Source organism: Macadamia integrifolia, chromosome 7, assembly GCF_013358625.1.
Source record: "Macadamia integrifolia cultivar HAES 741 chromosome 7, SCU_Mint_v3, whole genome shotgun sequence".
Classification (NCBI taxonomy): Eukaryota; Viridiplantae; Streptophyta; class Magnoliopsida; order Proteales; family Proteaceae; genus Macadamia; species Macadamia integrifolia.
This window is the reverse complement of record NC_056563.1, coordinates 3,741,081-3,757,227: the sequence shown is the minus strand read 5'-3', so window position 1 is coordinate 3,757,227 and position 16,147 is coordinate 3,741,081. Positions and strand designations below refer to the sequence as shown.

Below are 16,147 nucleotides of genomic sequence, written 5' to 3'. Positions count from 1 at the left end.
ATGTTCACAAAACCCAACTTTGCTTACCTCTAACTGTAGATCTAGAGTTGAAGATCACTCTCCCGGCGCCGGAATGGGAAGATCGAGCTTTGGCGCCGTTGAAATCCCTCTTTTCTTCCTCTTCCTTCTCTTCCCTTCTTCTTCCCTTTCTTTTCTCTCTCCTCTTTACTATCCTCACCAACATACGGGTGACATAAATGGAAAGAAAAGAAAAAACATAAAGCTATATATACAATTCCTAATTAAGTGAATAGTGCACATGGATGGGTCACTCAGGTGGGTGGGTGTACCCACCTGTCCGCTCACCTGAGAGCCAAAACTTAGGATTTTGACCGAGTTCGGGCCTCGGCACGAACCCCACCCCTGGCATACGGTGTAGCATACGTATATATCTTAAAATACGGCTATAATACCTGCTTTATCCGTACATGGCCTTATGGTAGGTGCATGTACACGGCTTGGGCACTCCCGTCTCTTCTGGCACTGACTCGGACTTGTCGGGTCAGCCGGTGTTTAAGGTCACCCGTGCCATCATAGCCCATAAGGAACCCGCTCTAACTTCCTCTGGATCGGTTCCTGCATGGTTAAACCGGTTCAACCGCGAAATCAGACTAGGTTTAAAAAGTAGGGTATTACAATATATCTCTCTTCCAAACTATGATCGACTTGATTCTTTCACCAACTTGAAGATAACGCAATGGACTATATTTTTCATGATATTATCTTCAACTCAAATTCAATTCACAAACCCCGAAATTGAGCTATAAACTAACGTATTTGCTGAAAAATATTTATAAAGTGATGACTCCTAACTCTAAGTGAACACATATCACTTCGAGAGTGTGTTGACTATGTTGACAACAATGAACAACATCATAACTTGGTCACATTGCTTAATAAGACATTGGCCATGTGTGGTGTATGAATTTATAACTACCATTGAGTGATATTCAATGATATGTCTTAAAACTTATAATGAGATATGGGATGTATAGGCATTAATGTTAGATATTGTAGTTGTTTTGAACACTAGATGCAGATATTCATATAATAATTCCTTAATTTATATGAGTATACTATCCTTTTTTTAGTCCTGTTTGATTGAAATCTACACGTTTAAAACCTATACTGTCCGTTTTTCGATTTTTACTGTTTTTTGTTTTTTTGATCGTTTATTTGACTGTATCATTCGAAAAAATTTATTGTTTAAAACTCGTACTGTCCGTTTTCGTTTTTTTGATGTTCCCATTTTTGCTAACAATACTCCTTCCTAGTACGATTCAAGCTGGTTGTAAGAATGAAAATAAGAAGCTCTACCTTTCAACATAATTTTGATTCAAGGGTGTAAATGTTTGCCCTGACTGTCCAAAGCCAGCTTGGCCTACCCTGAGGCCAAATATGGTTTGGGTTAAGATTTCTAACCTGAGGGCGGGTCATGTTTGAAAAACATTAGGGACAGGGTTGGGTTGGGTTGGGTTTGAGTTGAAGCCTAGGTCCAGCTCAGTCCAGCCTAATCTAGCCTTAAGTTTAACTCTGATTTATATAATATAATTTAGGTTGTCATTCTGTCATTTATTCAGAACAAAGAAATCTAGGTCATTGACTCTTATACCCAATTTATACGAAAGTTTTCACTTTCATCAAATACAAAATTTATTGAGTGGTTCCAATATTCAATATACTTCTCCAATGTGAGTCTGTCCCTCACTGCAAAAACAGGGTCAATCAAGGTTAGCTTGACCTTGGAAAAAATCAAGCCCAACCTAGTCCAAACAAAATTAATCAGGCCTGGTTGGGTTGGCATGAGCTACATAGGGTTAGGTCTGGACATGAACTTGGTAAGGTTGGGTTGAGCCTGGGTTGAGGTTTAGGGACTTAAAGATTGTGCTGAGCTTTTAAGAAACCCGGCCCTGTTTCACCCTAATTCTAAATGTGTGGGTCATATTGACTCACCAAGAACTCCATGATGAAATGAAGAAGGAAGAGGGAATGGAAATGGAGAATTACAAAATTAGACCAACTCTAATTACCAATTTTATTGCCCCCCAAAACAAGAGATGAGATCAAGCATAGGAGGGTTGTACCCAAAAAAAAAAAAAGTGTATGAGAGATAGAACGAGGAGGAGAATACAGAGAATAAAAGAAAGAAATAGCATTTTTGAGAGATAGGGATGTAAATGGATATTTGAAAATTCAAATTTGATTTGCGTCCCTATTTGTTTAGGGTATCTATTTATGGTCAAAGGGTATTCAGTTCCAAATTCGGATAATAAAAAAAGGAGCAAGTATTTATATCCGGTCAAAAGGCATTCGGATCTGAAATTGGATAATTAAAAAAAAAAAAAAAAAAAAAAAAAAGAGCATCTCACCACTCTAGGCTCCCACTATTATAAGGTCTTGGAGGGGTAAATGTACGCCTTACCCTTGCTTCGCTAGAAAAAAATGTTTTCAAATCAAAATTCAGACAATCCAGAACATAATCTATCTATCCGATTTGAATAGATATCAACTAATAATAAAAAATTAAATAACTACTAATCTTGGAGTTTTTGAAGATTCGACAAGTTCTTGAGATGAGGAAAAGAGGTAAGACCACCTAGCGATACGGATTAAAAATAGATAATCAAAAATCCAAATTTTATTCAATTCTATATACTATATAGGTGTATCTATAATCCAATAAGGAGATATCCAATCTCTAGAAATATTTACTTAGTGTAACCATCAAAATGTGAGATGAAAAGCCGATTGCTTGTAATTCTAACAATGTTGTACCAATCATTATTGCTACGGCCTTAGGAGCCGATTAAATAATATTTGTTGGCTTGCACAAGTCAATGTTAACAGAACAGTTTCGTTCTCTATTAGCAGTAGCAATCACTCTTTTCAACTGAGTTGAGCCGTTTTAATAACATCTTTTTGGCTTGCACAAGTCTATGTTGTTTTCTTGGTTTTCAGGATAAAGAAAGGTATAGTCAAACTAGAGCTAAATTGGGAGTAACTCTTATACCTAAGAGTACCCTTTTGAGGTGGCATGACTGGAGTCAAGAGAATAGCGGTTTGTTCAATCTGGCCTCAATCAGGTTCTTTTCCAATGATTGTACCTTTCAATGCCCCTTCAATGATCATCAAACGGTTGCAGAAGCTTGATCACACATCCTAGCACCTAAAAATGTGTGTCCAAATCTTCTCAACCTTTGGATGGATTGTTGGAGGCTGATTGGTGTTGGAAATGATCCCAATCTAGCCTTTAGATGCTCCAAAAAATAGAAGTGATTTGAATAAATTCAATATAAATCTTGTAAGTGTTAGAACAAATAAAAACAACAACAAGATAATCCATTGGAGAAAATCCATGAAGGGTCAGTTTTTTTGCCAAAAATCACATCATAGTTGGAAGGAGACTAGTTTTTTTTTGCCGGAGATCACATCATAGTTGGAAGGAAACTGCTAGGAAAGGAGATCTCTGACAAGAGGGAAGATCAATTTCTTTTACACACTAAAAGATTTACTTTTGTAACCATGGTTGGTTATACTGAGCTTGTCACCATGATAATGTTACTCATACATAAAATAAACCGATGGTCAAATAAATCATCAAATATTTTTTATAATGAAAATATCAGTCTCATGATCATCTTTTGTCTTATATGTAATATTTTTTTAATCTTTTTATACAATATAAAATATTAATCATTATTATATTTAATAGTTGCATAGAAATTGTAAGAAAAAAATTTGCATACACAACAAAAGATATCATGAGATTGATTTTTTTTTATTATAAAAAAGAGCTCATAGATATTTGTCAATAAATTCTTCCACCAAATTATCTTATATCTGAAAAACAATCATCATGATGATAAACTCAATATAACCAATAGTGGTTACACCAAACAAAACCCTTAAATTTGATATGTAACCAGGTGTGAATCATCACGTCAAATCAAATAGAGAACATACAAATCTTACTAATGATGAACCTTATCAATGAGATTAATTTTTCTCATTTCTTTACCATAGGTCATGATGGCAGTGGTTTTACCAAAAAAAAAAAAAATGATGACAGTGGGAATGATATGATGATGAAAAGAGAGGTATTTTGGACATTTATCTTATAAAAGGATAATAAGAAAAAAAAAACAAACACAATCTATAACTTTCATTGTTCTCCTTATAAGACGAATGTCCGAAATATCCCTCCCTTCATTATTGCACATCTCCCACCACCCTCATAGCCCACAAGCCCACAAGAAGAATCATAATTATTTTATTCGCATGTCCAACATTGCAAAAGAAAAACCCAAGAATCAATAATCTTAAAACATCATCAAATTCCCTCTATATTCCATCTTTAGATGACAAACGAAGGGTTCTTTATTGTTCGATCGAATAAGTTCTTACAAGAAAATTTCGAGCATGTTAAGAAATATTAACCAACCTATTGTTGTAACAAAGGTTTGACCTAGATAAAAAAATTTTAAAAAATTTTAAATGCTTGTAATTGTGTATATAAGTTTATTCAAAAACCTCTCTCATTGTGTCGGCTTGAATCTTTGAGATCTTAACTTGAATTTACAAATAAAGTGTGTAATTATTTGTGAGAGGTAATCATCTCATAGCTAGAATTGTGAATAGATTTAATATAAATCACATATTGTTATATCACAAGATTAGGTCAAGAGATTGTCACACCATATAGGATGAAGTCCCATGCCTAGTCAAAGGGGGCACAGGAGGGGACATCGGACGGTTCGTCAAACGAGAGGCAGAGAATAATGAAAAGAGAGAGTGTCAGGAAGGAGAGAGAATGTGAGAGAGATGACCACGTATTAGAGTAGCCATCATTTTCCCAAAAAATAAGGGAAAGGCGTGTATGTAGCGCCCTCTCACACTCTCTCTCCTCCTGACACTCTCTCTCTTCCCCAATACTCTACAATTGTATACGAACCATGGTTCACCCTCTCCCGCGCTCCCATTGACTTGGCATGGACCTTTATTATACAAACTACAATCTCTAAATCTGAAATAAATATGGGAAAAGTAAAAAAGAAAAAAAAGTACACAAAAGAAGAAAAAGAAAAACCTTAGGGAGGGGGGAAATTTTTACTGGATTAGTTGTGGTCCAATCCCAGCCCACCACATGTGCTGAGATTGTGATGGACTATCATAATCACAGCACATGTGGTGGGCTGAGATTGTACCACAAGTGTCGATTTGCATTAAAATTTTATCTGTTAAGATTCAAGGGATCCCATCCCACCTCGAGTTCGGATCACATTCTCACATGAAAATCATTCTCATATGTCCTGTGATCGACATATAGACTCCACTTAGTCTCTCTGAGTAGCATAGATCTCTGACTCTTTGGACTAGTTCAAATCACATTTACGTACAAGAACGATTCTTATACACCCTGTCATCTACACATGGCATCAAGAAACCATTTCTCCACTGAGTCCAGAGACCTATGCTATCAAGAGAGTCTGAGTGAAATCCATGTGTCTATCATGAAACATACGAGAATAATTCTTATGCGTAAATGTGATCAGAATTCTAGCCCCAACCTTCCCGTCTCAATGAAACCAAGAAACGTTCTCTCATGGTCGGTGATTCACACTTGTATTCCATTAAATGAGAACCATTCTTGTATGTCCACTCATTTAATGGAATATAGGTGTGGATCATAGATCTTACAACAACCCCAAGACTCTGATCCGGACTCCCACCCCTAACCCTACTATAAATGAATATTAAATGAAAGAATAATCCCATTCCCTCCCACAAAGTCCCATCCGCAGTTCGCTCCTCATAAAAACAATATCCCGAACAAACAGGTCATCACCATCAAACTAGCCATCTAACCAATATGTCAAGAGGGTGCATGAGAGATACCCATGTAGCCACGTCTCGCAGACAACACAACCAAGATCAGCTTTTAGCCCTTCTCGCAGTGTCCCTTAGCTCCACTAATGAAATAGAAAGAGGCCCAAGATCTGTTTTGCTTCACCTCGGTGTTCTCTTCTTTGTACTCAGCAACTGCACTTATTTGTTGTGTTGCAGGTCATATGGTCCTTCTCTGTCACTTGCAGTACCGAATCCTTCTGGGGTCGAGCTTCCAAACTGCAGAAGCAAACCAATATGTCAAAAAGAAGAGCCAGTGGTTGTGAGAGAAAGAGGGGAAGAGCAGAAAGAAGGCTGCATTTTACCAAGAGATCAGCCTCAGAAGTTGGGATCTTCCATGAGTTTCTCTTGCTTCCAACCAAAATGTCTCTAGCTCCTGAGAAGCTGAAGAGAGAGAAGAATGCCATTAGAGAAAGGATGTGCCTAGAAAAATACAGAAAGCACTCTAGAGAGAGAGAGAGAGTATATGAGAGAAGAGCTCAGAATAGTGAGAGCGGTGAATCATCAAGCAGGTGGTGGCCTCTATATAAGGAAGGAATGGAAAAGGAAAAGGAAAAATAACCGTTACCTCAGGCTCGTATCCAGGTTCGGTTTTAGGTTCGAAGACGCTGAAGCTAGTTTTAAAGGACATTTGGGCAATCAGTTTCACCCGGGTGGGCTGGATGGGTAATTGGGTATTGTCGGTTTCTGACAACGGTTAAAAAAATAAAGTGAAAAAGATGCACAAAAAACAACCTCGAGCAAAGCGAAATTTTTTACCATTATTAAAGTATTATTAAGCACTAAGATGTGATTAAGAAGAACTAATCAAAGTTATGGGATGCCCCATGGGCCATATGAAGCACAGAAGGAAAACCAACGGGGCAGAGCCTTAATAAGGAGGGGTTTTGAGCCTTTGAGGACAGTGTCAAGGTGTGAGAGTATGGGACACTGCGAAAGGTAATAGATACTTTGAAAATTGGGGTCACGAGGGTGGATCGTGCAGAACCTGCAGGAGCAACAGAACTCTCTGTCCACCACAAACAAACAAGCAACTTTACAGCTTTGGACACCTGTTGACTCTGTCTAGAAATTGGATGTATGCATGGTTATAAGTATCGGTGTCGGATAGTTCGTATCAGTTTCGAATAAGTTATATCGGCCAGATTGGATTGGTAGATCGATATCAATACTTGATCGAGCTGAATCGACTATTAATATCGGTATAGAGGTTAAAAATGTATTTATCTTTTATGAAGAAATAAGGGCAAAAATCATCGATATAGATCGGTCTGAGCTGATTTAGATCATTATTGTTTCAATATCGATAGAGAAATATATCAATATCAATATCATAAACTAAATCCTTGACTGGGTGGGAAGCATAATTTTGAGTATTGGCATGAATTAGCTGTATCGGTTATATTGGAAGCCAATATTGATATCTTATTGATTTAGATCTGTTATCATTTCAAGAGTAAAATCAAAAAGATTTTTTTTTTTTTCTAAAAGAAAAAGGACAAAAGTGATCGATTCACTTCAATCCCATTTGGGGATCAGATCGATCTGCTCATACCAATAACAAAATCCTTGGTGAGAAAGAGGTTAAAAAATTTTAAATGATGAAAGTTCCTAAAAGGCAGCATTACCCTATATTAACATGGGATTAGTGGAAATACATGTCCAAACATCAATAGTGGTGAGATATATATTTTTTTTTCATGGGACAAGATGATCATTTGTAAATTAAGGCTTCTAGCTTTCCTTTTTCCTAATCTTAAATTAGCAACCATGGTGGAGAATAAATCTCCAGTTTTTAAGTATTGATATCGTTTGTGGGTGTATCGGCTGATATGCATTGTTATCGCTGGATGATATATGGATGGATAGTAATTGAGACTTGCAACAGGTTAGATGATAGGTAGGTATTATTGTGGTAGAGAAAGTTTAAACATAAAATGCATCCTAGACTTGGAAGTGTTTCTGAGAGAACCGTTGGCACTAAATGCCAGAGGCAACATGTAGAGGTTGCAACTAACGATAGAAAGAGGGTGCCGAAAAGTGGAGGTGTGGGTGAACAATGGTAATATGGTTAGATGGTTGAGTTAGGGTAGTGAAAATATTGTTTTGAACTTGTGAGGGACTTCAATGTTAGAATATTTCATCTTGTGTATAGAGAAGGCAATCAAGCTGTTGATGCTCTTCCTTTATTTGCTATAAATCACTATTTTTCTTTTTTATTATTTGGGGTAACTTCTTCCCATCTTTCATTAGGTATATTTTTGTATTCTGATTATTGGGACGTGTCTTTTGCTTGGATTATAATATCTTTTCTTTCTTAATATTTATTGCCCCTTCTCACGAAAAAAAAAAGCAAAACAAAAAAGAGTCAGGGTAGTGAATAGGGTTGGCATTGGGGTTTGTTTAAGCTTTTACTTACCATTTCATCTCATCTTTCTTTTGGATGATGGATGTTAATGTATCTTTTAATAATTTATATGTTAGCTTCAGTGGCAACTAGGTCAGCAGATAAGCCTTGGTCCACATTTGCTGAATTTATTCATATAAAAGATGAAACACTCTTTCTTTCCCTTCTTTGTTCTTCCTCTTTTGATGATGGTTGCAGGTTTGTTGAGGGGTTCTACGTTGTCAACTGAGCTAAAAGATGTATCCAATTTTCCTTTTAGATAATGTTTTGTTTTCACTTGCATTGAAAAGAGTTTGTGCTCTTACATGATAAAGATTTAAAGTAATAAATCATCGGACTTAAATCTTCTGTGGCTGATAGTGAGCAGCAATGAAGATCCAAAGGCTGAGAGGCCTTGGCACGCTCCTCAGGATGCTCACTGCCACTTCCCTGTAGAGGATTTTTGTCCTAAGTCATCCTGGTTGTGATTGGATCCATAATTCCAGAGATTCAAATCCTCTCCAGCCCGACTAGTGAGGGTTCTCTTTCTTTCATTGATCCCTTTCTAACAGGGGCCTCTAGCACCCCCTGCTGGAGAGGATCCATATCCCAGTTCCAGATGGTTAAAGAAAGTGTATCCAAAAATTAAAAGGCAGTTCACCTATCACCTCCCTGGTAAAAGAAATTGAAATTATTCATTTCCAGGATCCAACCCAGTGTCAATTACTTGATCTCCTATATGATCCAAAATGTCCAAGAAAAGGGTTCTCTCCGCGGTGCATGGCTTTATTCCTTGTGGTATTTAATTGGAATTCAAGATCACAGGGCATATGTATGTTGCTGGCCTCACCTCAAACTCAAATCCTTATGACATCTAGTTGATAAATTCCCTAATCTTGTGCATTAGGGGATACAATTTTTTCTTTCTTGCGTAGAATGCATCAGAGGAGATACCAGAATGCAATAATGCTCACCCTACACTGGTGACAAACGTTTCAATAAAAACTATATATTTAACTATCATAAAATTAAGATCTTTATGCCATAAGTATTATCTCGAGTCTTAAAAAAATAAAAATAAAATAAAATTCTTACAACTTCAAAAATTCACATGTTCATGTGTTTTCTTTCTCATCACTATGCATAGTGAAGTATATAACGCTTCAATATTTGCCACATGATAATATGTGGGTTAGTCCATGTGAGAAAGAACCAAGTAAATATCCCATTGGTAAAATTTCAGTTTAAAATCAGTAAAGGTCTAAAGGAGTAACTAAAATTATGAAGAATGCCATTTTATATTTATCTCTATTTGATGGTATATATTTTGGTAATTTTACTAAAACTTTGAATTAGAGTTTGGGCAACTTTCCCTGCTTAATTTGGGCCAAAATTTGGCCATCAAGATACAAGAATCAAACGCTATACTTCAAATCAAATCCAAAACCGAGAACCCAAAATTCACCAAATTCATAATGTAAGCCAATGAATCAGATCATGTTTGACATTATAGAATAATAAAAAGAAGATTAGAAAGGTTTACAAAGCTTTGATTGGAATGAAGAGCAACCACCAGATTCAGATCTTTACTGTATAAACTAAAAATTATGGAACTTTAGAGAACTCAAAGCTATCTGGAAAACATGTTCCGACCAATCAAAACCTGGGAAGAGATTGTGGGAAGATGGAAAAGTGGCAGAGGGAAAGAGTTTGAGAGAGAGAGAAAGAGAAAGAGAAAGATACATATCTGGCCGTAAAGTCTTACAATTCACTGAACTGTTTGTCACTATAGCAGAGAATGAAACCGTACTCCATCACAGATGTTTTGATTCTCAAATAGACAATTAATTAAAGAATTCAATTTTCTTGATCTTCTTATGGCAATATGATCTATTCTCTGTTTCTAGGTAGAGAAAGAGAGGGGGTGGCCCGGGGAGGGGGGGGTGATGTGGAATTATAGGCTGATTTGATTTTATATTTTTTTTAGCGGGAAGGGGCTGCATTGGTTGGACCCACCCAACTAAACCACACGGTTCTAGTTGTAGAATTAATTGTTTTGACCCTTGATGCGTATGGTCCTACTGCACATAAGAACATCAAAAAATGACTCATCATCTTGGCAGAACTCATAACAAAAAGAGCAGTTTCTATCAATTTTTTTATAGATTGGATATTAAAAAAAAAAAAGTTTTGTTCAATGATGGCAATGAACCCACTTGGAAAATATAGTGAGAATAATCATTCACTTAATGTGACAAACACAAATATTTGACATTAGGTTTATTTGAGATAAAATGATAGAAAAAGAAGAATTGAAGAAAAAAATTGTTGTAACTACACAGATAACCCTATTCTCTCAAAGAACTTATGGAAAGTCATGGTTACAACCAGAGGTGTAGACATCTCATCTTGTCATTCGATACCATTATGATGATGATGAGTATCTCTTGAGGTTGAGTGATTTTGGGCCTACATGATAGCCATTTTATTTCTCTATTTCTCTACTTTGTTTTGTTTTATAAAAAAAAAAAAAAAAAAAATAGAAATCCATCTACTAATGCCAATTTATTTTTTTGTTCATGCTTGAAAATAAGAAAAAAAAAATTCATCTTTTAGGAAATTTTCTATCATAGAAATGAGAGCAAGAAATATAGAATTGCTTTTTAATTAACTCATGATTAATTTAATGGACAAAAAAAAAATAATTTTCGTGTTAAAAATAAAACACCTCCCATGTAACTTAAACTACCATACCAACACCTCCTCCACTAACAATACCACCACCCCCATCCCCACCCTACCACTGTCGCCACCAATACCACCACAACCACCATCACCACCACAAACACCACCTCCTCCACCGCCACCTCCACCACTACTAGCTACTAAAAAATTCACTTCCACATCCACGAGGCCTTGTTTGTCAATGCCATACACACTTTCTGCCATTGTTATGCACAACTTTTGGGGTGATAAACATGAGGTGTCTACACATGCATCTCTATGTATATTTGTGCATGTCTATGGAATTATAATACCCCGATCACTATTATACACTCCCATAATCCTTGAATTTTCAAATTTCTATATAAATTTCTTTGGGATGAAACTTAGGGCCCGTTTGACAACGTTTCTGTCATTTCTGTTTCAAGAAACGGAAATTGTTGTTTTCTGGAAACAGAAACAGGAAACAAGGATGTTTGATAATTGTTGTTTCTAGAAACAGAAACGGGTAAAAAGAAGAAGAAGAAGAAGAGGTCAGCCCTCTCTCATATCCGTAGTCCTTCTTCATCGTTGCTGCTCACCGAGAAGAACAAGTTTGAGTTCCCTGAGCTGCAGCCATTTCAGAGTGAATAATTCCTTTACCGGCTGTCATTATTGCAAGTCACCTGTTCTTACGGTACCTTCGTGCCCTTTGAATTCTTCATGTGTAACAGCTCCCTATGGTCCCAAAGACAAAAAGATTAGAAACCAACAATCCTTCTTCATAAACTAATTTCCAACACCAAAAACCTGTTCTTGAAATGTCATAGGGTATTACACAGAGATACAAAACTAAAGATTTGCTAGAGATAAAAATTCATCGATTCATAAGGTGCGCCCAATACCAATTATGCCAGATTTCCAAATCCCTGTTCTGAATCGATCATGAATATTCTGGGTTTTTAATTCTGGGTCTTTAGAGTCTAGCCATTACATAATGGGACCACCCCCATTGACTTTTTCTGCAACTTTTTCTACTTAAGTCATGGAAATAAATGCTTTAAGGATCTTCAACAACTGGGAAAGCAAACCAACCAAAACTGGCTTTCCTGTAGTGTATGCATCCTGAAATCACATTTTTCACAAATATTATGATAAGAACATGGGCAGAGAGGGCTCCGACTGAGAGGGAGAGAGCTTCGGTGTAGACGGATTTACTGAAGAGAGTGCTTTGGTGAAGATAGGGCTTCGATTGAAGATGGGGCTTTGATTTCAATGTTGATCATTAGGCTTCGATTGAAGATGGAGTATGGCTACGATTAAAGAAAGAGACGGATATGAGAGGGTTGGCTTCTCGGTGAGCAGAAGATGGAGTACAGTCGCTTGGGTCTTCTTTAGGGTACTATCGTGAAGTTTTAACAAGGAAGAGAAGAAAGGGGGTCTGTTTTATCGGGGATGAATGGAGTTTTTTGCACAATATTTGTTTCGAGAAACAACGGAACAAGTGAAAGTTGTTTCGTTATTCTTGTTTCTTGAAACATAGTTCAATTTATGTTTCAAGAAAAAAGTGGAACAGAACATTTTTACCAAATGGGGTATTTATGTTGTTTCTTCGTTTCTGAGAACAGAAAAATACAGAAACACGTTTCTGGAAACGTTATCAAACGGACCCTTAGTTTTAGTGTAAGAAACTTATGGTGTATCTCTGCCCATCAAATTTAGATTCCATATGTTTCCCAAGTGACAGATTTTAGGACCATTTAATTAAAACTTCTTCTAAGTGAATAGTGTTGGAAATCCTTGAAATTTTAAATATATTTTTAAGAATATATAATGAGAATCCATCACAACATTGATTGGGTTTCAACTTTCAATATAAAGTCATTCAAAAACGGTAAGTTTCTTATAAAAAAAAATCCACTTTCCATTAGTTTAAGAGCCCGATATAATTACTTTGACCTTCCTAATACTATAATAGTTCTAAAATCGCCTAATGGGATCGCAAATAAACCCTAAAAAATAAAGGGCAACCCTTTAAATATAGCTTGCTGCCTCGTTCGGTGATGAGTGATAACCATCTGGAAGACTCTGATTGCTTCCATTATCCAAAATAGGGCGAGATTTGAGAAGGGGAAAAGATGTTGGACTCAAGTCGCATAACCTTTCTCTTCTTCCTCCTCATCTGCGCCACCACTTTCGTCGGCGCCACCGACCACATTGTAGGAGCCAACCGAGGCTGGAACCCCGGCATCAACTACACTCTCTGGTCCAACAACCAGACCTTCTATGTCAACGACCTCATCTGTAAATCCCTTCAAACCCCCAATTTTTAAAGAAACCCTAGTTAACTTCAGATCTCACATTCTTGCTTTCTTTCTTTCCATTTTTTTTTTTTTTTTTGGTGCCACTGCAGCTTTTCGGTACCTGAAGACACAGTACAATGTGTTCGAAGTGAACGAGACGGGTTACGATAACTGCACAATTGAAGGAGCCACGGGGAACTGGAGCAGCGGAAAGGATTTCATACTACTCGACAAGGCGAAGCGCTACTACTTCATCTGTGGCACTGGTGGTTGCTTCAACGGCATGAAGGTCTCTGTTCTGGTTCATCCGCTTCCGGCACCGCCACATGCTGCCAAAGTTCCTGATTCTTCCAATCAAGCTAGATTCCGGCCGGCACCGGCGGTATTTTTTGCTTTGCTGGCTGTCGCTAGCCTCGATCTGGTTCTATGGTAAATAATTTTAGGGAAAGAGGTTGGACACGCTATCACTTTGTACTTTCTGGCATAGTCTCTCCCTTCTTTCCTTTGTTAAATTAATTCTTTTTCTTTTTTTTGGGGTGGGGGTAGCAACTTTGTTAAATTAATTCGGTTGGTGTGTGAGATACAAATGTAAGATTTATCGTGTAGATTCCTCTACCCAAATTGAGATATTGAGCTTATATTAATGCTGAATGTTATCTGTCGTGAAAAAATGAGTTGAAACATATGGCACCGTTTGATAACGAGAAACAAAAAAATATCAAAAAGCATTTGATAAATCCGTTTCGTTTTATCCGTTTTCAGAAATGTAAATAAAATTTATGATAAAAAAGAACGTGAATGGTGAAATATGTTATACTTGTTTTTCTGTTTTGAAACAAGTTAAGGTCAAAATATTAGGAAAATGTTCGATAAAAAATTGATCAAAAGGTAACTTGTTTATCAAATAATAAAAAAAATTTAAAGGTAGTCCTTAACGCCATTGTCGGTGTTCGATAAAAAAAAATCCGTTTCTGTTCCTAAAAATGTAAAAAATCGTTTATGTTGTTTCTAAACACAAAAACAAAAAAAATGTTATGAAAAAAGTTTTAAGGCTTGGTTTGATTGTCAAAGAAATAGATAGAAAATAAAAGAAAAAAAAAATTGAACTTAAGGAGAGAGGCACATAAAATAATTGTGATGAAAAAATTGAACTTTAGGTTGTATCTGTTTCCCTCTCTACTCAAGTTCAATTTTTTTTGAATTTTTTATTTTCCCACCAAACATTGCCTAAATCTTGATTAAAATCTCTGATTGGTTGTAATTTAAAAAAAAAAAACAAAAAAATTGAATTTGAGAGGAGAAATACAACACAAATCAATGCATCATGATTATTAAATGATTAATTTATATGTCTATCTATCTTTCTCTCTCTCTATATATATATAGACAAAAGTTTTTTCTGATCTACCGACCAACTAAGGGATTTGCTAGTTTGGAATTAGCTGGTTTGGAATAATCACATACCTTCATATAGAATCAGAAAATCTAGGTCGTTCATTAAAATTACTATTTTGTATATACAATGTACTAGCAGTTTTTCATAATTCCAAAAAAAAAAAAGGAACTAAGTAATTGTTGACAGACTATGTATCATCAAAGTCCAAGTCAGAATCAGATGAATACGACGATGAAGGCTCACCATCCTTCTCGGTAAGCTGATTGTTGTTTCCTCCGGTAGAACCTAGAAAGAAATCAAAACTAGCAGCCTTGTGGGGTACTCCTAAGAGGCATGGATCTTCGATTAGGTATTGGTATTGAAGAGATTTCTCACCGGATTTTCTACGGACTATACCATACCTTTCCTTCGATTGTATTTATTGTGCCGTGATTTTGAAGGAGAGAGACGGCAAATGCAACGTCCTTGACCAACAGAAATTTACAAAAACTAATACCAAACCGTCAAATTAGCTTAAAACATTGGCCATTTTTACTGAAAAATCAGATTCAAAATCCACATGCCATGATTATTAAGCGCAATGTTCTCTCGCCTTTTGCGCAGAAATCACACATTGATAAGAATCTCCCATCTCACTGAAATTAGTAGGAATCTTAGATCCGAGGGGCATGGGAAGTGGAGGGTTTTTTATTGTGAATTTCTGTGAACTTGATATCTGGTTTTGATTTTAACCTTTTGAATTTGTCTCTTTTGTTTATGAAATTCTTGATTTAGGGTAGGGAGTCTGTGCAAATATATGGGAAATCAAATATTGAGGCAATCTTGAAGAAGAATAGCAAAAGTAGATGTGAAATGTGATTTTGGAACAAGGATGTGGCGTTTGAGCATTTTATTGTTCTTATTATGGTGTTTGGTTGCTTGCTCTTAGCTCTTTGTTGCAGAGCTCTACTACTTGTTATGGTGGAAGAAGAGGATATAAGATGAAACATGGAGTATGGAACTAAAGGTATTTGCTTGGCTCGTATATACCAATTGTATTTTTAATAGAATTCATTTAAAACACATAATAAAATATCCTTCATCAACGCATAAATTCATGCACTTTTAATCGAATAGTTTAAAAAGTACTACATAGAAGATTCTTAAATGAGGTGATCGACCAGAAAACCCCAACCCATATATATATATATATATATATATATGTGGGAGAGGGATAGGTATACCAACGTAGTACTTAGGAATTAGGAATGCTAGCGAGATATTAAAAGTGGGATTTGATCAACTTGAGTTAAACCGTTGGATGGAGAGAAGATATACAAACTTTCAATCAACTGTTGTTACACCTTTCCTCTCCCTCTCTCTCTTCTCTCTCTCTCAATCGGAAAAGCCATTCCTTTTGATCCAGTCGGAAAAAGCAAACTCCGATGAGATCTCCAAACAAAGAGAACAGGCGAG

The 16,147-nt window shown here is 36.3% G+C and overlaps 1 protein-coding gene and 1 pseudogene across 1 annotated transcript; one reads left to right on the top strand and one right to left on the bottom strand.

Annotated features, from left to right (window-relative positions):
• Nucleotides 1-4,484: 4,484 nt before the first annotated feature.
• LOC122083607 lies at nt 4,485-6,397 on the bottom strand (annotated as a pseudogene).
• A 6,590-nt stretch (nt 6,398-12,987) lies between these two features.
• On the top strand, nt 12,988-13,947 carry LOC122083772 (lamin-like protein). Its single transcript, XM_042651662.1, has 2 exons — nt 12,988-13,297; nt 13,407-13,947. The coding sequence occupies exons 1-2, from the start codon at nt 13,132-13,134 to the stop codon at nt 13,727-13,729; spliced, it is 489 nt and encodes a 162-aa protein (XP_042507596.1). The 5' UTR covers nt 12,988-13,131; the 3' UTR covers nt 13,730-13,947.
• Nucleotides 13,948-16,147: the final 2,200 nt, after the last annotated feature.